Source organism: Melanotaenia boesemani, chromosome 16, assembly GCF_017639745.1.
Source record: "Melanotaenia boesemani isolate fMelBoe1 chromosome 16, fMelBoe1.pri, whole genome shotgun sequence".
NCBI classification, from domain to species: domain Eukaryota; kingdom Metazoa; phylum Chordata; class Actinopteri; order Atheriniformes; family Melanotaeniidae; genus Melanotaenia; species Melanotaenia boesemani.
The window spans coordinates 23,626,432-23,654,089 of NC_055697.1; the positions used below are offsets into that span (position 1 = coordinate 23,626,432).

Here is a 27,658-nt window from a genome sequence, read left to right on the forward strand (position 1 = left end):
TTAACCATCAGATTCACATATGCTTTACAGAGCTTTATTATTTAAGCAGTCTTTCTCTCTCTGTCACACGTTTACTCACTCTTGCACACACTTTGGCACTCAGATTTGTGTAAAGAAAAGTTAATCCAGTCCTAGGATAGAAATGGGCCCTTAGCGGAGGCCATGAAAGCATAAAAAGCACTTTACATTATTGTGACTGAAATTTATTGAATTTGCAGTGTTGGCCATTACTCTTTCTTTATATGACAGTAACAGATGATCTTGCTGCATCTTTTTATGTCATGTAGAGATGCAGAAATGCTGTAACAGGCCTGCACACACCTGAGAGAACAACTGTTATAAAGCTTAGCTCTGTCTATCTTCAGGATGAGACCTGTGCTTCACACATCATCAGAAGTCAATAACAGGATCAAAGCCTTAGTCATTTTTTATTCTGCTTGTGTTGAGTGGTGGATCACACACACTTTAATGTTACATTACCACCCTCTACTGTTCATCTGCTCAAGATGTTTTGGGTGACCCCACATATCAAGAGTCATCTGTTAACATGAAGGGGTCAGCTGAACATTTCTCATAGCAAAACTGTGTGTTCCTATGCCATTACGTTATGTCAATTCATGGTGAGATTTGGCGGTTGATGTTTTCACACGTTTGATATTTAGAAGTTACTATCTGGATCATTTCACTCCTGGAACAGCTAAGTGGATAATTTCCAGGCATTGATTAAAATTTCAGTCAAATTTCTCTTTGCTCTCTCCTTGAATATGAACATTGTATTTCTTCGCTTTTACTATCTGTACTGTGATGAAACTGAAAGCTTTCCTTCTGTTAGAGCTGTTCTCACATTCTGTCCTTTAAATTGGGTCAAATAACGTGATTCTCCTTGTCTGTGTGTTGAAATGATGCTTTGTATAACGATACAGGGAATCTCGCCTTTGTAAACAGCTTGGCTCTCTATGATGATCTCCTGGTCGGTATTGAAATCTGTGAAATGCAACCATTTTTTGATGCTCCAGATCTCTTTTCTTTTGCAGAGTTTTCACTACCACAACCAACAACCCCATGACCTTGGGTATTGGTGAAGAATGTAAAACATGTGTTAACAAATTTCCCTTTTGATGTTATTTCAATAATAACCTGGGCTTGTTTGAAGTTTCTTCTCATGTGTGTTGTACAGCTTTATTTCAGAATTAGTTTGGACTTCAAAACTAGTATTCTGAGCCTAGTGTTGGAGCTCAGAGACACAGACAGGGTCAGGAGACCAGAAGGTATTGAGAAAAAACAAACACAAATATGGATTTGAACTTTATGGTGCCTTGTTTAAAGCAGGGAAAAAAAAACAGAATAGCAGATGTCTTCACCTTCAAACCCAGAAAATGTCACGTAAAAAGGAAACATTTATAAACCCAACAAAATAAAAAAAACGCTACTTGAGATATAGCCCAGCGTTGGTTTAAATGAGTGCTACTCTGACATGTGTACCATTTGATGATATGAAGTTTTCCATGCTGTGTGAGAAGCTCCTTGATGAAGCGGAACAACAGAAATTTAAAATGTCACAGTGGCAAAGCCTTACATGTCTTCTTCAGAAACAGTTTACTTAGGATGACATTATATTTGTGTATATCTGTGTGTGTATGTGTGTGTGTGCTGTCAAGCCAAGCTGTAGAAAGCATGTTTTTTTTTTTTTTTTTTTTTTTTTTTTAATGCGGACAAGGAATATTTGGACATTTTATCAATAGGCATTATTAAATCCTGCTTGCTTGAGCTAATCTTGGTGAACCGGAGCGAGGGAAAAGAGAGAGTTAGAGACAGAGTGAATAAGAGAGATAGACACAGAGAAGGAGAGCCAGAAAGCAGTGATGTCTGCCCCATGAGGTGATGAGAGACCGCCTGTAAGCCGCTTATTATATCGACTACCACCTTTTCTCTCTCATCCTTTCACCCTCCCCAGTTTTTCTCTCGTTACCTTGCTCATTTTCTGTCTGTCTCCATCGCTTGCTTTCTTTCTCCAACTCATTCTATATCCCCTCATTCTTTTTTTTTCCCCACAAAAAAACTCTTGCATATAAACACACACAGATGTACATGCACACACAAACACACACAGAGCACGCCAAGGCGAACCTCCTTGTTCAAAGCCAGAAGCAAAAAGCTGAAGTTTTATTTAAATGACTGTTTACTTCTTCTACTGCCAAGATGTGTGTATTTGTCTCTGGTCGTACATGTGTGCGCAAAGAAAGGGGGAAATAGTTCGGAGCATGCAAGTGTGTGTCTTAGTGTGTGTTACATGCACGACAGAGGGAGAAGGGCTGACAGTAGGTGATAAGCCAGACAGGCCTGCACGCTGTGATTATCACCCACCGGACCCCCTGTCTCTCATACACACTCTGTTTCTCACACACTTGCATACACAATGGCCAATGAGAGAGCGTGTTGCAGGGATTTAGGATAGACAGACGGACAGACAAACAGAAGCCTTGGATCACAGGCAAGGTGGAAACCACAAGAGAAGCAAATGAACACAGACTGAAAAATACAAAGCTTCCCATTATGTTTCACCGAATACTCATTGTGTTTATTTTGGGTTTTATGTCAATATTAATGTCTTCTGATGTTTAGACACCGAGATCAAAGAATGTTGTCACAGCAGAAATGCTCAGTTTATGCTTGTAAATAAAAATCTGTTCCTGACATGTAACATCAGTCAGGCATTTTTAGTGACTTTTTTTTGGTCTCTTTGATTTAGGTGTGTGGCCATCTGAGGAGGTGATGGCACATTACTGTCTGCAGAAACGCCACATGTTCAAGTGAGTTATTTCCTTCTCTTAATCTATTCACTCCACTGTAAAAAGACTCCACTGTATCATAAAATACAGAGACTAAGGACTATGATTAATTTTCACAGATCAGGATGTAGAATATGTCTTGTTTTCTTTTTCTTTTTTTTGCTTTTTATTTTAGCTTCTATCAATTAGACAGATTTTTGATCCTGTTACTCTAATGCTTCATTTCAGAAAATTGCTGACTGATTACAAAAACAAGGGATACCTAAACTAATTCATATCCTTAAGAAAAGTTAAAGAAAAAAAATCAAACAAATTAGTGGCAGCATTTTTAGTATACTAATAAAAAGCTCACAGATTTTCTGCCTGAAAAGCTCTCTAAATTGAATCTGAGTGAGGTCTGCATGATGCACCATTCTGTACCATGCTGTGTTGTTCTGTGCTGCCCTTTTCCCTGGCTCTTGTCTGCTGAACATCGGCCTGCCCTGTGGCATGGGGCTGAAAAGCACCCAGGCACTTTTGATTTCCACTCAAGGTGGAACGTCACCCTTTGATTTCCTGTTTTAACATTCAAGAGGCAGGAGGCGAGGAAGAGAGGGTTATTGATCAGAGCAGCATAGTGAAGGTCAGCATGAGAAAGAGGGAGGCAGGGGGGGTTGAAAGAGGACAGGGATGGAGATGGAGGGGTTGGGGAGATGAAAGAAGGAAGAGGATGGAGAGAGGGGTTGAATGAGCATGTGTGCTACAGGACTGTGTGTGTGTGTGTGTCTTGCTCAGATTTCCTGCTGATTGAGCTTGTGCTTCTCAATGTTCAGTATTCAGCTTTCAAGTTGATGGTTGAATTGATATTTTTTACCCTGCTGTGTTTACTGTTTGTGTATGTGCTTGTATTTGTAGGGTAGTATGTGTGCAGGAGTGTGTATCTATTGTACAGTATGTGTGTGTTAGTACAAAACTGCTAGTTTTGGCTCAGCAAAGTGAATCTGACCTCCACATCCCTCTCTCTTCCTCTCTGTCTGTCAGGGGTGCAGTGTGTGAATTAGGAGGAGGTATGACTTGTCTTGGTGGGCTCATGGTAAGTGAGACACACACACAGATATCTGCAGGAGAAGTGGCTTGACTTCTCTGATGAAATTAACCCTCACTGATCAATACGCACACAGCACGGCCTAACAGTATCCAAACCCATTCAAATGCTATTCCTTACCTCATGTGTCAGGCTGTGTGTTTTTTACCTTCATGAGTTTGTGCATGCAAAGTTATTGCTTAATAGTAAAAACATTCAAATGGGTCCAAAATTAGGTTTTATTCCTCATAAACAAATAATTAAAAAAAATATTTCATTTGAACTATCACAAAAACTACAGAACAGGTACACAGTGATGCTTTCTGCTTGTACTACGATCAATTTTAAGTTCATCATTTACATAGAACTGATAGTTGTAGATGTGTGAAAGGAAGTCTTGGTTGTTATCTAATTATAATAACTCAAACACGCACACAATCACCGTACACCCAAGCAGCAACACAACTTCCATTTGTGAACTAAACACTGTTCAATTGTGCAGTTAAATTCAAATGATTGCTCTGTAGCTGCCAAGGATTCAGCAGGCACACGTCAGTGCAGCATGAGCAAGGGATTCAGCCCAGCACTTGTAGCAGTGTATCCATGTATCTGTTGATAAGTTTGCAGAAGTACCAGGTGAATGATGAGGTGCATTCTGATGGTGATCCCGAGCTCTCTATCACTGAGGCACAGCACAAAATGAATCCAGTGAGCACCTACTGATTATAATGGTTTTCTGAGTAGGTACACAGCCCTGAAAATCTCCACAGTTGCTGGCTCTTCACAAAATTAATTTATGTTGTGTTATTGCAGTACAAGCACATAGTCTGTTACATCATACAATACAAGATGGTTAACTTGACCCTTCACTCTGCTGAACACAGATCGGATTCTCTGAGCTAAACGTTGCTAATGGTGACTACCAATTGCTGTGGTGCTGCAGCTTGACTCTTTAAAAAAATAAATAAATAAAAAAGAAGATAATCATTAGTTTTATTGCTCTTATCTTTCCTTTAAATCTTTGAAAAACTGTTTGACTGCCTGATCCCACAGTTGAGTAAAACAGTTCTTGTCCTTTTAACTTGTTAGCAACTATTGTCTAACACTATGTTGGAGAGCAAGGACTTAAAAGCCCCGTTTCCACCAAAGGGTTTGATTCAGATGGTTTGGTGCAGCAAAGTTCAGGTAACCCTGATCTCTGTTGCATTTTTGCAACTAACTTTATGCTTGCCTGAAAGGGGGATTGTAATTGGGGCAACGATAGATGCGTCTGCATTGGCACTGGTTCTTCCTTGAATTATAACTAAGAAAAGTGTGACCCAGAAACAGAGGAGGAGAATGGTGCACATCTAGCAGTTTGTGTTCCTTTTTATTGGCATGTGGCTTTAAACAGCAACAACAACAACAAAAAAAATCCATGTTAGATTTAAACATGGCACTGTTCCCACTTTCTTATTGCTGAGTAGCACGGGAAGTTCTTTTGACCAATCACCGGATTGGAGTGTCAGTCTCCACCTTTAGGGTCAGATCGGTAAGACTGGGACCCCCAATGGAAGATCCCAAAAAGAGTAGGATGTATCGGATTATATATTCTGGCTCCCTTCCCAGTTTTTGCCTGTGGAAAGGCAAAGAAATGAGTACTGTCCCATCCCTTAGCTAACTTGGCCCTTTAGTAGAGAAAACACTGCCTAGGGTTCCTCATAAACCCATTCAAAGATAGTAGTAAAGTGATAGTGTCACTGTATGTGTGATATTTGGTATTCATAAAAGATGTGATAGCAAGCTATATTAATAAGGATTTTATAGTAAAGTTTTTCATGTAAAATTGCCCTAAAAATTCATATTAGCATGCAGAACCCCTAAAAGTTCTGTAAAACATAGTAATGGTGCTTGGAAGGCACTATAATTTGTGATGTGTTTATTTAACAGTCAGAATTATAATTGCAATGGTTAATTGGATGCTGCATTTTGTTAAACTTAAGCACAGTGGATGGGAGCAGCTGAACGTATTCATTTATAGTCAGAGAGAGCAGAAGCTTCAGCTGCAACACAAACCCTTTTTTTTCTCATTTATTTGGCCGACATGTTGAAAAAGGAAAATGACTAATCAACGTAGTTGAAACCATGGCGTAGAGAAATTTGGACAGAGCTGTGATTTATTTAACTAGTTATCTGTTGGATTCCTCTGAACAACGGATCAAAAGCCAAACTGACTCGCCACTACAGTGAATGTCCATTCATTATTGTGACTGCAGGGTTTAAGACTCGTGTTGAAAGTGTCACGTTTATGTTACTAGGTTTAACCTAGTAACATCAGGGTGCACTTTTAAATGTGACTGACATGTTTAGTTCCCGTCCGATTAATGAAAAGCGCTACATGTCTTAAAGAGACTTTACATATATGAACAAGTTATCTTAGAAGATGCCTGCCATCGGCATGTTTTTATACACACAAACACACACTAAGATACTCCAGCCTGTCAGCTATAGGGTTTATTAGCTGGGGTCTTAAGGGCCCCTCCACATAGCAGGCGTCAGTGTCCCATCGATCTGTTAGATGCCTTTCTGTGCGTGTGTGTGACAGCTAGGTTTTATCTCCTGGCAGTCAATACACCATGTTTTGACAATGGTAGTCTGAGATGGATTCCTTCCTTCACACCTCTTCTTTTCCTCCTTCCTCCTTCCTCCTTCGTCCATCACTGACACCACATTTTCTCTGTTTTTCATTAAATATTGTTCTACTTTTTGCATTACTCATTTTCATGCCATCCGTTCCACTTTTTGACCCATCATCTTTTAATCCTGTACAAATGACACACATTTTTAGATTTATTACATCTCTTCTATATTTATCATAACTGCAGCATACTGTGGTTCAAGCAGAGTATGAAACATAGGTCTGTAAACCAGTTAAGTTTACCTTTAGGACATTGGCTATAGACAGAAAGGCTCAGTATTAGACTTCTGGCATTGTAAAAGGGTCAGCATTTTCCACTTAAGTTGGATTTTGCCCAAATGTAACAGACTGCTTCTTAGAGCTATAATTTAAAATGAGAAAAAAAAGGGATAAGGAAGAATATATAAAAGGTTTGTTCAGCCTGCTTAAATAGTAATATTTTAATTTTCATACAGAACTCAAACCACAGTCTCGTAATTACAGTCCCTCTTGTGTTGAAGCCATTCATCTGCACCCTTCCTGACTTTCCAAAGCCTGATTGGTATAAATCCTTGAAGGACGCTTCTTCTACTAGCCACATAACTTAGACTTCAAAATGATAATGTTAACCTGACTGACCAGTCCACCCGTAAACTGCAAATTTTTTTTTGGCTGTGGAAACAGCTGTATGCAAGAATCCACGTTCAAATGTGACAACAACCACAAAGTTATTTGAATAACCTTTATTAACTTTAACAATTGGGTAACATTTTTGTTTGATTCAGATGTCTCAACATGTAGTAGGTGGATTATTGTACAATTTGGGTGAGACACACATGATCTGTTGTCAGGTCAAAATCTATTTAACCAAATAACTGAGTTTTATAACCATAAAAATTACTTTGCCGACCTGCACTAAAAATGATTGTGCAGGTTCCTCTAACAGTGCTGAAAGTCACAGTAATAACAAAATATACTAGTTTCAATGTATTTTAAAAAGCATTTTAATTCTTGAAATACACCCCCCACCCCATTCACACAAACACACGCACGTACACACACATATCTGTACAGAATGAATAACATCATCTGGTTGGGTATAAGATGCTGCTCATGGATCAGCAGGTAAAACTTAGTCTTTCATCTGGATGCTCTGACTCAGCCTGGAGGTCTCATCCCTTATTTGAGCAGATGGTGGGACATACAGTACAGCACTCAGTGACTCCATAACACACCCTTCAGGGTCTGAACATGTGTGCCTAGTCTGTGTGGACAAATGCATGTCTGTATGTTTAGTTCATTTGGGGGAAAAAAGTTAATATCCTGTGCTCTATGTGCCATTTAAGTCTATTTATGCATTGAATCAACCTTTTAGCATGATTCACTAAGGCCCAACAGCACAGAAGCTACTTGCAAATACCTTTACCTGTAAAAATATTCATACACACACCCTCCTTAACAGAATCTGACAGCCTGACACATACTTGCTGATTTAAAAAAAAGCACCTCCAAAGAAAAGAGAACATTAAAAGATGAGGTTAAAATAAACCACACACCCCTCTATCTACATCTCCCTCACACACATCGCAGGGCATTCTCTTGTCTCCCTCCCTCTCTTTCTCTTCTTTCACAGTCTGCACTGCAAAGTTATATGAAGGGCATCAGGCAGGCCTGGCAAGCCGAGTGCAGAGTGACAGCGGCGAACGGAGTGATGGCTCGGCCTGATAAACACCCAGCGTCAAATGAAAAGGCTCTGCGCTTGCCATCATCCCCTGTCACAATGCAATTACCGAACAGAGTGATAGCAAGATAGCAGCCCCCACTGCTAGCCACAATGATAAAAGTATTGACTGATTTGATTGAATGATTAGAATAATGCAGACATAAAAATGGGGTGAAGATAGAAAGGAAAATGGCAGAGAGAAGAGGGAGCAGTGGAGAGACAGGCTGTGCTGCCAAAAGTGAAGCTTTGTAGATATGGTTATGTCATTATTGTGTGTGTGTTCAGATGTTTGCTTCATCTTAAGAGTGCTTTTGGTTTTGTTCTTTTGTTCTGTGTTGTTTAATTTTTCTGTCTCTTTCCTGTCTCTCTTGCTCTCAGGTTGCCATTTCTGCTGACGTGAAGGAAGTTCTGCTATCAGATGGGAATGAGAAGTCCATTCAGAGTATCCTTTCATCGTCCTCTCTCCTTCTCTTTCTATTCCTCTCCATCTTTTCCTCGTTCCTCTGGCTCACGTTCATTAATCTGCAGTCACATAGATTTGTTTCTGCAAACACTTTCTTTTTTTTTGGGTTTCATTTTGACAGATTACTGTTTGAGTTTGCATTCCCGCAGATAAAAATCTTACGTGAGTCCATCCATGTGATGTAATGAATTCATATTGCAGATTATCTGATGTCAGGTTTTATGATGTTTGAAGTCACATGTGCAAGTCTTTTTTTTTTTTTTTTTAAACCTGGAAATGATTAATTATGTAGTTTCATGTTTGTAGTTTGGTGAGCTCTGGATCAAAACTTTGCCTTTTATGGGTGATGTGGTCTCATTGGTTCTATTGATTAGTGACCTCAAGCTTGCACTGGGGCCATTTGCAGCCAAGTGTGAAACAGCTGGGATGAGAATTAACACCTCTAAGTCTGAGGCCATGGTTCTTGGGCGGAAAAAGGGGGGGATTGCCTGTGTGAGGTTGTGGATGATTTGTTGTTCAACAGGAAGATTTTCAAATATTTTGTGGTCTTCAGCACAAGTGGGGAAAGAGGATCGGTGCAGCATCTGCAGCGATGCAGTTCCTCTAACTGCTCTGTTATGAGGGGTGAAAGATGAGCCAAAAGGTGAAACTGTTGATTTACTGATTGTTATACTTCCCTACCCTCAAACTGTGGTCAAGGATTAGGTGTAGTGACCCAAAGACTAGGATGATGGACACAAGCAGTGGGCATAAGCGTTGTCAGAAGGTAGTCTGAACTAACCCTTAGAGAAACAGAAGGGTGAGGACTTCAGCCATGTGAAGACTTCTGCTGCTTCTCATTTATAGGAACCACTTTCTAGTTCAGGTGGCCTTAGCATCTGAGCACCTTTCAACAGTAGGACAGGCTAGACAGACTTACTGGCCAAAGTTATGTTTTATACCAACCCAAAAGTGAGTATAAGTATTTTTTTTAAATGGCTTGGCTTTGTGAAAGCCAATTTATTGCTAGTAGAGTTATTATTTTTTTCCTAAAAAAATAATTAAATGAAAATGAAAATATATGACTTAAATTTTGTGCTTGACATAGCTGTTGGTAGCCTTAGCAAGGAGAATGTCCTTTTTGTAGCTGACATGGACATAGACGTGAACAAGGATGGAACGGCAATTGGACATTTCAGTTTATTTATTGGTCTGACTGGCCCGTAAAACCCAGCAGATTGGCAACCCAACTAACACTCAGCCAGCTTGCTGAAACTTTTAAACACCATCTCCTTTGGATGATGATGATGATGATGGTAGAGGCTGTTGTAAGCTGCACTGCTTTCACATCAGAGAGGTTCTAATCTGAATAGAGACCCATTAAAGTGAGAAACCCAGTAAGCCATACAAGCCAGTTAGTGGTGAACGCACTAACTGTTTACAAAGTTATAACAAAGCTGTCTAATAAAACAGCTGTTTTATAGCCACATCATTTTGTGTCATTACATTTACAAAATTAGTTGATGATGTCAGATTTTCCAGCAGGAGAAAAGCTAGTTAATTGGTTGTGTGACTGATTAAAACAACAGATCTTAAATTCTTTAAGTTCTTTAGTTCTTTAATATCATCCTGAACTAAACCATCTACAGTGTTTCCCCTAGGTTCACATCCTGGGGTGGTGGTTGTTTGTTGACCTGACATCTATCCATTCGTGATATGGTAGAAAGGATGGAACAAAGCAGACTAAAAATAATTAGTCTGTTTCATACATACAACTTGCATATAGGCTTAATAGACAGGATGTAAATCTCAGTAACCTTAAAGTCAGCTCTGCTGAATCATGAATACATACACTCATCACATATTAAGAATGTAATGGGCAGGTTTTCAGCTACAGAGTTCATGGATAACTAAATAACTTATCATGTGACTGCTACACTCAGCTGTGAAGTCATATTCAAACTTCATTGTGGACCAACTTACCATAAATGACCTAAATGCCTAAATGATGTAATAAAAGAACACCCTGGACAGAAAAAAGTTAGACTTTTTATTAGGGGTGGGACTCGATAAAAAAAAAAAAAAAAATCTAAGAACCTTTTTCAATCATTTTAATCACATAACAATGATTGCTCCAAAAAGCAACTTTTTTTTTATTTAAATGGATTTTAGTGGATAGCTAAATCAATAGTAGACAGACATTAATATTGTAAACTCAACCTCTAGTATTGTCTAGACAAAATGCATTTAATTGCATTTCAAACAGTAGAAAAAATAGAAAGTATCCATGCCCAAAATTGAACAGACCTAAGAGCCATTTTAAGTACTTTTAATATAAAGATATTTATATGTTTAGATGTGTTGATGTTAATTAATCCTACAAAGAATATTGGTTCTATTTTAAGCTGTAATACGACTCCGAAGTTACTACTATTACAGTAGATTCGGCTTGTTCAGCTGTGCTCGTTCCTGTGCATGACATTCTCTGTGCAAAACCAGAGCAGGAGAAATACCCCAGCTGCTACCTCACTGGAGCGCAGGTGTTTCTATCTTCACCTCCTTGGAGGAGGTAAAAGCTGATTTTTAAGCACATACATGTGTCTTAAGAGTATTTTTATTTATGGTTTACATGAAAATACCAAACAACAACAGCAGTCTTAACATTCTCTTTTCTAATAAGGAACAAATTACCATTTGCTTTTTACATATTTAAAATGATCTACTTCATATTTTAGCTTTGTAGATTTTTTTTTTTTTACAGTACTTAAATGTTTAAATTGTCCTCTTTCACGGTCAACATTCTCCCTTACTGCATTTCATTTCTCTAACCAGCCATGTTCTTTACACCATCAGGCCGTCTTTCATTCTACGTGTCAGTTAATTTAAATTTACTCCTATTTCAGCTGCACTTTAAGGCAGGCTGTAGAACATTATAACACCATGCACACTAAAGAAAGCACAAAGCCAATGGATGTAAAATGTACATAATGGGACGTAGGGACAACACTGCCAAGACAAACTGAAATGATTTGCTTCATTCCTGACCTGCCAAACTGGCCACTAAGTTTTCATTCATACCCACCAAAATTCATTTTAACATTGCATTTGGCAGCGAGATGGGTCTTATTTTAGAGCCCTGCTTCAGAGAACTTTTGCACTATCAAGGAGTCCTTGCAAATTCAGCCTCATCACCCACAACATCCTTCAAAATGATCATAATATAAAACATTTAAACAGTTATATTGTCAAGTAACGATCAATTAAACATCAAAAACATCCAAATCAGGATTCTGCAGTCAAAAATATTATCAATACAGACTGTATGATTATGTAATCTGTTTTCACACTGGCCCTTCAGTGATGGAAAAGACATTGTGTTGTGCGCTCGGTGAGTCACCCCAAAAGTCAGAGACTGCACTGAAGTGCCAAAGAAAATCCGGTCACCTCTTTTATCTTGAGGCAAAAGCAGTTGATGGGGTACCAGCAGTGACAAGCATGCACTAACACTCAACATGGCATCTACCAATCGTAGCTGCCCACAATGCCAAGTTAAGAGCATAGTAATTGCAATCCTGTCACTTTTTTTTTTAGACTTTGTCTAACACAGTGTTCAGGGTACGGGCTTGATGTGTTCTCTAGACGCAGGAACAATCAAGGTTGGTTTAAAATTCTTCTGTGTGTGGATAATGTTTAGGCCTATAATTAAGTTTTTAGGACAAATCTTTAGGTGAGATTCTTGGTAGCTTTTGCTCCCTAAGTGGGTTATTGATCAACCCGCCAGTTTGCAAACCATTGTGGTCTTTCTTTTCTTTTTTTAAACATTTTACACGTCTCCATGTCTGATCTTTTTTGTCTCCCATTGTTTTCTCTCTTTTCTTCCATCATTTATAAAAATTCCTCTTTTTTTTCTCTCCACTCCTCTTAGATCTTGCTTTAATCACAAGATGGATACACAGACAAGAAAAAGACGTTTGCTGCATGGTTTTTTTTTTTTTTTAAACAAAAGAATGAAATCTAAATACACATTTCTTCCGCACTGACCGATATGGCACTTCCAAATTTAGCTCAGCTTACAATATCTGTCTCAGCTGGCTACAATGTTCCTTTTCTGATCACAATAAGAGCAAACAATAACATTACAGAGCCTGTAAAACACATGCTTGGGCACACAAACAATATACCATTGACCGACTGCTTTGTTTCCCAGAACAAACACACATAGAGAATTGTAAGTGAAATCATAGTAAGAATGGATTGAATACACACAAGGAAAAAAAAGGGGAGGGGGGATGAATAAAACACGTAATTTGTTATGGGCTCAGCCAAATTGGCCCATTCACACACTGCAGGCACTGTGGTATTTCCTCTTGTTGAGGAAGCAGTTGGTCTAAGGCTTGTGCCGATGGCCTCTGTTTATCTCACATGGCCTTATTTTGCAGCTAGTGTTACAATAGAAAAAGATGGTGACTTGTGATAGGTATAATAGATTTGAAGATATGCAAAAAAGAAGTTGTGAACAGATTACATTTAGATATATCCAGAGAATAGAAATCCCCCCGTTCTCAGAAGTTGTTACCCTCCTTTATTGTGCAGAAACACTCACAAACACACTATGGAGAGGAAACATTGTTGCTGTGACCTTGAATACTCATGTTGTAAATCAATAAAAATGTTCCATTAAGAATGATTGATGCATGCCATTGACTGCTACTTGGCTGCCTCAAGTGATGGGAGCAAATGTTATTTCACTTTAATGTTCAAATCTGTCTTTGACTTTTGCCTTTTTTTTGCTTACCCTGTGTTTCCCCCACCGGGTGTGTGAGTGCGAATGTACTGACCTCTCCCCAAGTGGTGCACTGGTCATGAGATCACAAAAGCCACACTGCTCTTCCTCCTGTCATCCTTATGCACAACACTTGTGGAGAGGTCTCAGTTTGTGTGTGTGTATGTTTATGTGCACTTAAACATTCATAACCTGCATATTACTTGTGATTTTGTGACAGCAGGCCTATCTGATTTTTGAATGACTTTTCAGCTATCAGTTTATCTTCTAATTTATTGCATATTTCTGCTTGCTGTGGATCTTTCTTGTCCTCTCTGTCTATTGGATTTGTCTCAGCTCTTTGCAGGCTTTAAAGACAAGGAAATCCTAATTGAATTGCTTTGCAACTCCACAAGCCACTGTATTAATAGACAACTTGACATCAACCACCCTGCCTTTGTGTCATTTCATCTGTGTGTGTGTGTGTGGGGGGGGGGGGGGGTATGTGTGTGTTGGGGAGGGGGGGTTGTAGGGACAGTGTGGGTTTTTGTATCTGTGGTTAAAAGCCTTCCCATTGATCCAGCAAGAGGCTGCTGTGATCCGGCTCTCTGTCTCTGGAGATCATCTTTGCTCAGTCATTCTCCCATGTGGGTGTCTACCATATGTGTTTCTGCTCATTTTTTGTAGGTTTTCTTTTTTTTAATATAATTAATAGGGTTTCTTACCATTTAAAGCTCCTGAATGTTCCCTTGTCTGTCTCAACATCAAAGTGTGTGTCAAACATGATCCATCCTAATTTATTTTATTCAATAAGAGCAGAAAATGCTTAAAATTGACTATATTCAGAATTTTCTGTGATTGTGTTTTATCCATCCATCCGTCCGTCCGGGTGGGTGGTTGGTAGAAACCTTATTGTTTTATATTATGCATTTTATGTTGACCTCTCTGAGTTATCTGCTACCACCTGTAGTGTTTTTGGGATGGTATTTTGAAGTCTTACCCTACAGTTAAGGATATAGCTTATGTGTCTGTGATGAATCCTTGATCATGGCACTTTAGATGTCCGAGTTCTGATCGAGAGAAACAGAAAAGCTGGAAAGTTTGGATCTACACATGTGTCTTCTAGGTGAGATGATTTTTTCAGACTTCTACATTGAGCTGCCCTCCTAAGAGCCTTCTTTCTTCTGTGTTGCATGGCTTGATTCAACAGTGTTTTTTACTCTTTATCTTTTGTTTTTCCTACAGTAGATAGTATTATATATTCAGTGCTATTTTTGCAGAATAAATAGTAAAACATAAAATATTACAAAGTAGTAGTATCCTTTATTCCCAGATGGAAAAGTCATTTGTGGACTGACAATGAAAATTTTTTTACAGTTGGTTCAGTTTCAAGTGGCAGTGTCATAATTAGAAAGAGTAAAGAAATGTTGGTAACGCAGAAGTGAGTAAAGTTGATTTCATGAAAGGATTGTGTAATCGCCGTTGCACATATTCTCTTCTCTTGATTAAACTCAGACTTCTGACCAAAGTTATTTCCCTACATTGTGAATTCAATTTAAATTAGTTTCTTGTACAAAAACGGCAAAAGAAATGTTTTTCCAAAGTACAATGTTAGAATGAAAAGCTGCACAGATAAGATGGACTGTGGTGAACAGCAGGTGCATAATATAATTTATAATTTACTTTGCTACTTTCAAATTTTAACAACTATGATAGTTTTCAAATGCCACATTATCTCCTCACTGTTGTTAAATCTTTTTTTCATTGTTGAAACTACAGGGAAAATGTTTAGGTTGAACATTTTGGATTCTCAAACCCCATCCTCCCACCAAATAGTTTGTTATTGCAAAATTTTTTGTAAGTGGTGACTTTGACTAACTTAATGTGGTTAACACATTTTTATCTTTGTATTGTTTGAATTCCTTGTTTACAAATTCTGCTAAATGTACATTAATGTTAGATGTTTGTCTTGAGTGAATATGCAGTTTTTGAACCTTTTTCATTTCTTTAATATTAATGGATGAAAAAACTCTCATACAAAGTCTATATATATGTGAATGTGCTTCGGATGATCAAACATGACCCTCTTTGGTAGGGATTTCTCATCCAGACAACTTCTGACAAAGACAACACACACACACACACGCATGCACGCACGCACGCACGTGCACACACACACACCTCATATGCAAGGACGGGCTAAAAAGAACTTAATTGTTGTCCCTGTCTAAAAAAAAAAAAAGCATTTTCCCCTGACTGACTGTTTCGCTCTCCTACCTCTTCTCTCTCCGTCTGTCTCGCTGTCTCTCTCTCCTGCACATATTTACATGAGTGGTAGATGAAGTGAAAAAGTAAACGTATAATTAGGCTACATTACTTTGATTGTTTTCTTTTCAGATTATGCCTGCTGTCATCTCTGCGCTGCAAGAGAGGGCGAAGGGCATGATGCGATTGTACAAGGGGATGGAGAGGGAGGGGCATGTCGCATGATGGTGTGCGCACATCCATGTGCACGTCTGTGTTTGTGTGTTGGGGTGCCCTGCTGTGAATCGAGATTGTATTTCTAGCAGGGCCTAATGTTTTGTTTACTGAGTGTTAAAAATGCCTAATTAATAATCCCCCAATCTGCCTGACGGTGTGAAAGAGAGAAAGCGAAAACGGTGTGGAAAAAGAAATGAAGATGAAAGCTCAGTTCTTTTACCAACACAGCATCAGCACAGCCCCAAAATGAACCAAATTGTAGTAAGAAAAGATAAAGAAGGGTTAGGGTTAGCTGCTTATTCCTACCTTAAAAAACATTGAACACCATAAGTGATCAATAAGAAAAAAAGACAGTTTGTCTGTTAAGGCTGGTGGAAACAGAGGAGACCAGGGAGCAACAATAAAACATAGTGTAAGGGGAATAATGAGTCAAAGTGTCAAAATTTTGAGATCCTGAGTGAAAACTATAAACTGTATTTCAAGTGATAACATCATCTGATTTGCATTAGCCTGCCCACATTTTCATTAGGAAAACTCTTCCCGTATGATAGCTCATCATATAGATTATTATTATTATTATTTCATTAGTAGTGTCTTAGATTTGAATAGTGTAAAACATACCGTGTTGTGATATGGACACTTTTTTGTTTATTGATTTTTTTCTATATGATTTTAGTTAAATGATATCTTCTGGTTTTAAAATGAAGAGGAGTAAGAAAGAGGAGAGTGGACATGTTGAAAAGAGATGTGTGGAAGGTTTTTTTTGTGTGGGTTGGTGGGGTGGGTGTTCACAAGGTATAAATGTCAAGTGTCATGTCAGTAGCTTCTTCTCTTTACTTCACAGACGACATGGCTTCCCTCCCTGATGCTTTCTCCAAGTCTTTACTGAAGCAGAAAAACAGTGGGGGTCATAGAGAGTGAAGAGTCAGACAGCAAGAAGCTCAAAATGTTGAAGAGAAAAGGAGCAGTGAGGAAGGATGAAGAAAAGACAGACGAAGAGATTTTTGCCCCATGTGGTGTTTTATCAGCACTCATTTCTGTCAGCAAACTTTCGTCTGTTTTATGTGTGTGTTACAGGGTGGTGAGGTGGGACTCTGAGATGGATATTTCAGCTCTAGAAGGTCACTTTGATATCGTCATGTGTGCAGACTGGTAGGTACACACTCATACACACATTTTTAAATTTCTGTCAGTGCATTTTTGACATTTATTCTCACTTTTGCACGATAGTTTTTCATGCCCCCCCACCAGTGTTTGGACCTTCTTCTGTCTTGTCCACACACTTACTCACACACACACACACATGCATATGCTCAGATGCCCGCCTGCCTCCATTTTACACCAAATTGCCTCGTTTTCATGCTTGGTGTCCCAGCAAATGGATGACTTAGGCAAATTGCAAATAATTGCGCCTTGACAAGGAAGGAGACTCGGTAAGATAAAGGAAGAGCTGTGGTTGGATGGAAGGAGGAGTAGAAATGGAGAGAGAGAGCAACATAAACATAGCAATTAGCCCATCGGTCTTTGAAATGCAGATCTTGGGACCTATTAGGATTTTTTTTCTTCTTTTTCTCAAACATATAGAGTTAGCAGAGTATTACTTTAGAACAGGGATCTTAAATCTGGGTTCTCGAGGACCAGTGTTCTGCAGGTTTTAGAAGTTTCACTGCTGAAAGACACCAGTGTTGCAGCAGGAAAACTTCTAAAACCTGCAGGAAACTGGCCCTCGAGGACCAGGATTGAGGATCTCTACTGCTTTGGAGAAATGTGCACAATGACAACCCAGGAAAATATGATTTTCATTAACACTGGGAAATTTAAATAAAAAGAAAATACTTTGGGTTCACGTCAATTACAAATAAATTTTCAGTGATGATGATGAAATTTTTAGTGATGATGCTTTCCAGAGATGTTCCTGAGCTTATGTTGTGATTTCCACTGCAGAGTCATGTCTGTTTTGAATGCAGCGCTGCCTGAGAGTCGAGTAAAGATTTCACTAGATTTGTTTTATTGGCAGCATTTACTGTAGATGAAAACATTCTCAAATGTTATTTGAAAATGTTTCAAACTACAACCCTGATTCCAAAAAAGATCCGGAGTATGTTAAAAAAATTAATTAAAAACAGAATTCAATGATTTGCACGTTCTAAATCAAACTTTTTTACTATTTCATGAGGAATATTAGGTTATCTTGAAATTTGATGGCAGCAAATATCTCAAATAAGTTGACACAGAGGACACTAAAAGGATGGAAAAGTAGAGATACTAAAAAACAGCTGGAGAAATGGATTGCATTTGATAAGGTTAATTTTTAACTGGTCAGTAACATGATTGTGTTTTAAAATAGTGGAGCAATGTAAGAATAAATTGTATTTTCAATTTAATGTTTTTTTTTAAAAATTTGATTATTCCTTTGTCTAATTATTTAATCAGAATCTGCAGAGATTTCTGTTGTCTGTGACAACTGTTTGCCATGCCACCGACAAATGCAGGTTAAGCTGAATCAAGTGCAGAAGTTCCACCATCTCATGTGCCATGTAATCTGTTGCTTTGATAAGATTTAGAGCTTTGTAATGATATTAAAACTGAGTCTGAGGTGTGATTGTGTAGTCATCTGGAAAATCTGTTCTTTCTCCAGCTTTTGGTTGCAGTCTCACCTGGCATCTTAATTGCTCATGTAGGCAGCAGTGTAGAAACTTTTAGGATGCAAAACACTGTGCACCTTCACGAACACGAAATCAGTTTGCATACGTGTGTCTATTTGCGCAAGTGTGTGCAAGTGTGCTAAGTGCAGCATTAGCAAATGGCATTATCATTATTTTAATGTCACGGTCATTACAAGTAATAGTCAGGTACAACAACCAGAGACAGAAAGAGAGCACGCTGCTAATAGAGGATATTTTACAGTAGACTAGTGTATATGTGTATGTGTGTGTGACAGATAGAAGCAAATTGTACATGAAGTTTTGATATCACAGGTTCTCTCGCCATTTATCTCTGCAGAGATCCATGCTGTAGTCATGGCTCTGTGCGTGTGTGCGTGTGCTGGAGGATGTTTTTCTGTGTGGGGCCATCGTTTCTGCATGTCTACACCAGCGAGTGATTGTGTGATGATTGCGGCGCTGATGGTTGAAGAGTGATGGCTGACGAATTAACGGGCACGTCATTGTGATGATCACCTTCGAAAAGGTCAACAACAGCGACTTCCACTCCAATTAATTACAGCTCCTACCGGTTTCAGTGGATCCACCACTGAGAGGAGAGGGAGGCAGAGGAGGGGAGTGGGGTACGGATAAGAATTTGGTGTAATATTGTCTTTTACTCACCTATTTTCTGCCACCTTCTTTCGATGTTCTGTCCTTTGTGGATGAGACGATATTATGCAAATGTTAATTTGTCAAGTGTTGGAGTGTTTGAGATATTTTTTAAACAAAAGTCATAACCTGGCCCAATGATGAAGACAGAGATATTCTTTCAACAACCATTTCAAATATTTCATTTAATAAACAACAAATGATCCACACTTCTAACTGAAGATGAACTGGGATGTATGGAAATCAGTAGGTAGATGAGGATCGATTATCATCAGAGAGGAAGAAAGAAGTGAAAGTAGCAGCCATGTTATACAGACTGGGATCACGAGGCCCAGGTATTAATAAACCACCAAAACACACACACACAAAAAAGCAAACCTTTAATTCTTACACAAGTCATGAAACATTTTCTAAACTTCCTGTGATTCATGTTACACTATCTGATGCTCATGTTAAACATTGTCAGTTTTAAACAAAGGTGTTTAAAAGGGTGTTCTGCTCCAGTCCTCGAGGGCCACAATTCTGCAGGTTTTCCTTGTGTCCCTGCTCCAACACACCTGACTCAAACGAATGAGTCACTGAGCAGAACTTAATAGGCTGTTGGATCCATTTAATTTGATTCAGGTGTGTTGGAGCAGAGACACATAGAAAACCTGCAGACAGTGGCCCTCGAGGACAAACTCTGGCCACCCCTGGTGTAAATATACGAAACAATGGTAGCTAAAGATTTAGGCTTTTTTTTTCTACTTTTCACTTCATACATAACATACATTTTATACAAGCCTACAATCTGTCGGTATAACTGATAGCATTGTAGCCATTAAATGTATTTCAGCATCCAAATGAGCAGAATGATATAACACATTCTTTTGGTGACAGAGTTTTACCTGCTACCTTTGGTCTTTTTTTTTTAAAGAGGAGTGCTTACTATAATATATTATAAACGTAGCACAAAAAGAAAGGAAATTTAGGTTTAGTTGACTATTTCTTTGTTGTAGCAGTGCTTCTTGGCAATAAATCTTAAAAGTGAAATAAAGCCTCTTTATTTTCCTTTTAAATGAGGCTACATTTGCAAAAGACATGCATTTATGGGATGAGCAGTAAAGTTGAGTATGTGGGTTGAGCCCATGAAAACTTCAGCTGTCAGCTGTCTTGCAAAAGATAAAATAGATCAATCTCATATCTTTTTAGCTTCCTGTTGTTAATATAGTTTATTCTTTAGATATCAAGCAGTTATAGCTCATCATAACGGCTGCTTCATTTTTATGTATAACATTATGAAAGAATGAGTTTAAATCCCAACCAAGATCTTAAGATCCAAGATCTTTTTTTACTTAAACCTAAACTGGTTTCCATTACTTCATTTATATCACCCCTTCTACCATCTTATAAAATATTTAAACAAATATTTTTTATAGATACCTTTTGCATAAGCAGAGTTGCTACATGTCTTTAAGAAACACAGCTTTTTGCTGAGTATGTGCAGGAACTGCGGATGAGAAAGTGCAACATGACACCGTAACCCTACTCTCTAGTACAACCAGCATCATGTTTGCCGGCCCTACCATACGCAGATGCCACACGACTAGATAAATCCAGCTAAAGAGAAGAAGAGGCAAGGCTGTTGATACAGTACTTGAAATGATTAGCTAAAAGTGACAAAGAAAATCCACAGTTTGGTATGAAGAGTTTACGAATAACTTGTTTTTACTAGTAGTTGACGATGCACACGCAGACCTGGAGTTGACCGTTGTCTGCTGACTATTGTTAGTTTGTGGTGCATAATGTGAAACTTCATTTACATACATAGAGAATGGACGTTTCACTGAAGTTTGAGAAAGTGATTAAAAAGAGATTCACATAAAGAAAGATGGTTTTCAGGAGCAGTGTTGTGTTCCTCCTCACATTTATATGTTTGTGTGTGTCTGGCAGACAGAGAGACGCAGACAGGGGATTCCTGCAGTGGGCATGTGGGAGGCAAAGAATCTTTGGCTGGGATGTTGGCATGTCTGCTTTCCCCAAAATCTGTCCATGTGTGGGCAATGAGATAAAGCCCTGGGCGTGTGTGTGTGTGTCTGTATAACAGTGTTTGTGTACACTTTCATTTTGTTCATTTTGCACCATATTAATATCATTTGCATATTTTTTGTTTAACTTTTGAGCTGACTCTTACACTGCATTGGATTAGCCTAAAATATCTGGACTTGTTACTGTATTAACATAACAAAAATATTTGTTGACAGCTTTGTGTGATGATTTGCAGCAGTGGCATCATGCAGAAGGTCACAAATATTTAACTGCACTATTGATGATGTTTCATCGATAAATAAGTGAGTACTGTTAGGTCTTTAAAGACAGACGTATCAGGAAAGAACACTGTTTACTCTGTTTAATGTATTTTAAAACTAAGCATAATTTGTGTGCAACTTCAGTAATATTGACCATTTGCAAATAAATTTTGTTGATTGTATTGATAAAAAGAATTTGATCTGCATGTCATGATTTATTATACTGGAAGCCAGAGTACACAAAGAGTGAGCATGCGCTAATTCTGTTGAAAGTCAGCTTTTACACAACGACACCACCACTTAAAAACTCTTGTGTTTATAATTATCTAGAGCTGTGATAATACTGCTTTTTGTTTTTTGTTCTTTTTTTTTTTTAGCAGATAAACCCAAATTTTGCTTTGAGAGCCTGAGTGAAAATATCTGCAAGATTGGTGTTCTCACATGTTCTCTGGAACATCTCTGGAAAATTTCAAGGCTGCATAGATATGTGAAAACATTTTTAATGTCTGCTCATGCAGCTTTGTGCCCAGTTATAAGAATGTGTTGCTTTTTTTTAAAGTCATTCAAGACTGATAGCTCAATAAACAAGAATTTCATAGGAATGAATAATTGGTGGTGAGAAAACTGTACACCAATAAGTTATTTAGTAGGCCTTTTTTAATATCTTCGTAATTCATATTGACCCTTACAACTTAACCCTTAAACCCCCCCCCCCCCTTGGGGGAGTCCTACAAGATGATGTAATTTGTTTCTGCGGTCTCACGCATGCAGCTTGAAAAAATGTTCTCGTGTCTAAGCAGACAAATATAGCAGCAATTCTTTAACATCCACACGCCCGCTTTGTCCATTGACCTGTTGTCAGTTTTGTCTGGAGTTCACTGGGTTGTCCTGAATGGGTGGGGTCACCATGAGACAATAGGAGTCTCGCCGTCTGGATGCATTCAAGCTGACCTTAAGGGGCACCACAAGTCAATTTGGCAGTATCTGTCTAAAACATAAAATCAGTGAAACATGTGTAATAGATGGTCAGAAGCTTCTTTTTGTGACAAAATCTTAAAATAATAAGTTTTTATAAAATGTTAGAATTGGACATTGTATCATAGAGTGAAAGTAGATCAGATAACTTTCTGTCAAAAGAGAAAGAAGGAAAATTAGTAACACCTGATGAAAATCATACAATCTGATGAAATGACAAACACACATTCTGCTGCAAAAATAACAGAATTTTTATCTTTCAGCATGTTTCACACTAAAGAGAAGTTATTATGCATCTGCAACAACTTGCAGAACTTTTAGACACCAAAAATGCAGTTAATTATTTAATATAATGAATACCTTAGTAGTCTGAAGTGAATTAATTAAATGTGAGTAGCATTCAAGGTGAAACTATCTGACTGATGTGATTAAATTGAAAATTCCAAATCCTTAGAATTTTATATCTGTTTTGTCACATTGTGAGTGTTTGTTAGTGGTCACAGCAGCTCATTCATTTTTCTGGTAAACTGTTGCCCCCCGAATGACACTTTGTCCTTCCCTTGGCCTCAGTGTGTGTGTTTCAGTTGTTACCTCCACCCAGCGAGCTCACTTCCTTATTTTCCTTGCCACTCACTTTTCCTGTGAATTGATATCTGTGGCAAAATAAACCAAACAGAAACCTCTCACCTTTCAAGTCAAATAAACTTCACGCCTCTGCCTGGCCTTGGAAGAATAATAAACTTTACTCATGTGTGTACACATCCTGGTTGTGGTAAGGGTTTGTCGAGGCAATTTGTGGGCTTTGGTTTGTCCTTTTTCCTCCAGATTTTCTCCCATGAATGTTCACAAAAAAATTGAGCTGTCAAGCTGTATTTCTTACAGAATAATACCTTTTTATTTTTTACACTTAAACATATCTGTGTAGCTATGAGCAGAGATGTGATGGGTAGGCTCTCATTCCGCATTGCGATCAGAGGATTTTGAACAAGCAGAGGTCAGACTCTACAGTATGACTCGAAGGTCCAGATTGCCACTCCACCGGCCAGTTGGATGGATGTGCAGGATTATATCAAATCTGCACTGTATTGTTGCATTTTAGTCAAATTACTCTACTCTCATCTGTGATAATAGGGACACACACATGCATACACACTCATGGCATACTGCTTACTTGCATAATGGATTGAAATTTGTCATTGTGGGTAGATGGACAGGTGTTATTGTGTGTATGTGTGTGTACATAAAGTGTGTTATGGGGATCTTTGTTTGTTTACACACTCCACCTCCCATCTGGGAACAAAAAGTATGTGATAGAAACACAACTGCTTGTATTCAAATGAACGCCTCATTCATTACAGTTTCATTGTGTTCATATTAGAGTTTTAACCAGTAACAAAGGGCCACCGATGCTGTGAAACACATTCATTACAGAGGAAGAGGAACTGAGAGTTTTTAATTTTATTGATATGTGCCAAAGTTTAACCCATGTTTTCTTTTCATGTAAAATCTCTGAAATGTTTTTATTTTTGTTATTGTTTCATAAATAAGAATATAGACTCATTTTGTCTTTGAAGCCAGTGCACAACACTTCTTTGTCTCCTTTCCTTTTTGGTTTTGGTTTTGGGCCGTACTTTATGTGGGCTGCATGGCGTTGTGATGTTTAGCACAGTTGCATCACAAGAAAGTTCCTGGTTCCAGGCTTCTTCCCACAATACCAAAACATGCATGTTAGGTTAATCGATGTTAAATTCTCACTAGGAAGAGTAAGTGTGAAGGTGAATGGTTGTCTCTCTTTGTTGGCCCTGCAAGGTGTCCTGTCCACAGTGTACCCTGCCTCTTGCCTCGTAGCTGCTGGGGTAGGCTCCAGTAGCCTGGAACGAGTGGGCATAGGTAATGGATGGATGGATGAATTGATTCTGCTTTATCTGGGGCAAAAAAAGATGAGAATTTTCATTTTGCACATAAAACCAATGGATTTCACAATGTTTTCACCATTCCAATAAACGATTAAATGCATTAAATACGTGTGTCACTACTGAAATTGTTTAGGCATTAAGAATTTTGCATGAATGTAAAAGTTTGTACACAGGCTGCTAAGCACTTTTAACAACTAATAATAATAATGAAAATGTCTTCTTTTCATAGTCCGCATTTAAGTTTGATTGGTCCTGCTGCACTTTAGCTGATTACATTTTCTTTATGTGTAGAAATGTACATGTCTAATTTGGAATGGCATCTTTCCCAAACCTGCAGTGTCAGACCTTCAAAATGCATCAGCAAAGATAAATAAAAAAAAGGGAACTTTCTGACCGTTTCTAAAAAAACCTAGACTGATTTTACAAGTGGAAAATTTAAGCATGGCTTCTGACACACTAATAGTTACTTACTATATAACATTCCCATAACCAGACATGTATGCAACTATTACATGTTTAATAATGTTTCTTGTTCTCTGCTTTCTGTTACTACTTTTTATTCAGTAGAAATGACGTATTTATACAAAGAGCTAAAGAATGTGACAAACGAAAGTCTGTTTTATTCACAAGATTTTCTTAAAAATATTAAACAACTACTTTTGTTGTATTACTACAGTTAACCCTGCGTGGGAACTCTCACTCATATAGGCTAAAGCAAGTTTCAGTTAATAAGCACAAATATCCCAAAAATAATTTTGACTTACTAATGGTTGCACATCAGCAGTAGAGTTATTTAAACTTGCTGCTGACCATTGTGTGTAAAGCAGAATACACACAGCACAGATGGTCTGCTTCATTTATAGAAAACACTTATGTAATATGTTGCATGCATGTGTTCAATATGCAGTTGATTTTTCTGGAAATTGACAGTTTGATTTTTGACCCCCGCAGTGAGTTCATATTCCTGGTATTAATTCGACCAATTCAGGGAACTTTTGCAATGCTTTTACATGTCTTAGTAAAAATGTGCATTTCTGTACAAGCACATGTTTACTGTGGGTGATGGTGTCTTTGCACGTTGGATTGTCTGGCGTACTTCATTCCTCTCAGTACCATCACAGTACCTGAAGTGAATACCCACGGAGACTCAGGCGTAAACAAAAAGGCTGGGGATCTTACTCATGCAAATTGTTTTTCTCCTCCTTCTGTTGGTGGATTTATTTGTAAACAAAAGAAAATAAATAGCCTGCTGCTTTATCTGACCCTGCCATCATAGGAATGCATTCTAACCTGCCTCTCCTCTTTTTGTTAGTTTGTTTCTCGACCAGTACAGAGCCAGCCTGGTTGATGCTATAAGGAGATTACTGAAACCCAACGTAAGTGTGTGTGCTTGTGTTTGTGTGTGTCTACTGTATGTATCTGCTTATCCCCCCTCCCTTTAAATCACCTCCCCCTCTCCGCAATCATAATTAGGCTTTGCCCAAAACCCTACACACATTAATAGTCTGACAGGATTAATATCATGTAATGCTTTAATGCTTATTATAAGCAACTTGAATGCATTGCTCTGATCTTGGTTTCTCTCTTCCTTCCCCTTAATCATAAATCCAAGGAAACTTCTCCCTTATGGCCTTGTGATAAGACCCCATGCTGTGACAGCCAAAGCAAATAGGAGAAAATAGCAAAAAGCTGGAAGAGATAGGGTTGAGATTTCTATTCATCTGAGGGAACAGAACAGACGCCAGACTTTTATAGGAAATATCGGTTTAGGAAGAGGTGAAAAGGGATGGAAATGGGGAGAAGAAGTAAAAGATAATAACACTGAAAAGAAAGATTGAGTAAGGAGATAGATTGGAGATGGTAAGGAAGAAAGAGGAAGAAAATTTTAAATGAACAGGGTGCAGTTAAAAAGAAAAAAAAAAAAAAAAGGAAACAAGACCTAAATTGAACTGTTGTCTTACTTTAGTTACTTTAGACCGGTGGTTCTCAAACTGGGGGGTGTATTCCCAGCCCTAGCCCAGAACTAGTACAGAGGGAGCCCAGCTAGAATAAGTAAAATGTATAGTTTTTTTAATTTCTAGCAAAGCACATTTATGAACGTACTAATGGACAAACGATGATGAATCAACAGCAGATATTGCAACAACCATAAAAACAACAAAAACAAACAAACTATGACAAGACAATCCTGCCCTGGTCTTGACCAGTACAGTGGTGGGTAATGAAGAGAGACTAGTCTCATATGTCTCAACATATCAGCATCTGACAGTATGAAGCTAAACAAGTTACAATGCCACTTGGAGCTTCTCATTCTAAATGAAAATAAAAAGCCTGCTGATTTACCTTAAAAGTAAACTACTCAACAGTTGTAAATTGCAGAGTTGTTTTTACTAAAACAGCATCTGTCATGTCACATGCTCAACTCACCTTATATAAAAGAGTATGCATAGTATACTGGTCTAAAAGGCCTGACACTGTAGCAGAGAAATGTATACTTTCCTCCACCACTGACTTGTTTTTAACTGAAGTAACAGCATATAAACTGATGATGCCAGACTATTTTGCAGCACAAAGGTGGTCACTATTAAAACTGCTGACATTTTCTTTGTCACACGGTTTTGGAGTTCTAGTCAAATGTACAATTTAAATGTAGATTTAAGCTCTTAGCAAAATATGCCTCAAAACTGGGGACATTTAACCAAAACCGTCAGCATGACTGGATTCAGTGTTCATCTTCGGGCTTCAGATGTTAAGTATGTATGTTGACCCATTAGTCAGCCTAATTAGTCTAAACTATCAGGGGGCTTATACTTTTGACTTTTAAACTAAATCCAATCCAATCAAATCCAATTGCACGTATCACATTGTAATGGGATAAGTTTTGTTGTAAAACCATGAAACTTATGACGTGATACGTTTTATGGTAAAAATGTGGACTTTAAACCGAATTTGTCTTTGTATGGGAAATCTGTGCATGCTATGGTCAGAGAAATGTCTAATTTACCAAATAAAGTTGTAGTTTATTGGGAGATTTGGTGAAGCTGTGATATGTGTTGACGTTGCACCCTTAATGCAGACAGGAATACATATTTGTATCTGCAGCTTATTTCTCCCAGTCCCAGCGGTGCATATAGCCTTTATAGTTTTCATTTTTATTTTCAAAAGACAGCCATAGGCGTAATCACTGGTATATGTTATTAACCAAAAGTAGCACACACACACTATGGCAGTGTTTCTCAATCCAGGTCC

At 38.2% G+C, this 27,658-nt stretch overlaps 1 protein-coding gene across 2 annotated transcripts in view; it reads left to right on the forward strand.

The window, feature by feature from the left end:
* Nucleotides 1-27,658, forward strand: part of camkmt (calmodulin-lysine N-methyltransferase) — a 121,882-nt gene that overhangs the window by 79,020 nt on the left and 15,204 nt on the right. For both annotated transcript variants that reach the window (XM_042011094.1, XM_042011095.1), the window contains exons 4-9: nucleotides 2,750-2,810; nucleotides 3,810-3,861; nucleotides 8,610-8,673; nucleotides 14,495-14,561; nucleotides 16,994-17,068; nucleotides 25,722-25,785. In XM_042011094.1, the coding sequence (XP_041867028.1) occupies nucleotides 2,750-2,810; nucleotides 3,810-3,861; nucleotides 8,610-8,673; nucleotides 14,495-14,561; nucleotides 16,994-17,068; nucleotides 25,722-25,785 (383 nt within the window). The remainder of the gene's footprint in view (nucleotides 1-2,749; nucleotides 2,811-3,809; nucleotides 3,862-8,609; nucleotides 8,674-14,494; nucleotides 14,562-16,993; nucleotides 17,069-25,721; nucleotides 25,786-27,658) is intronic.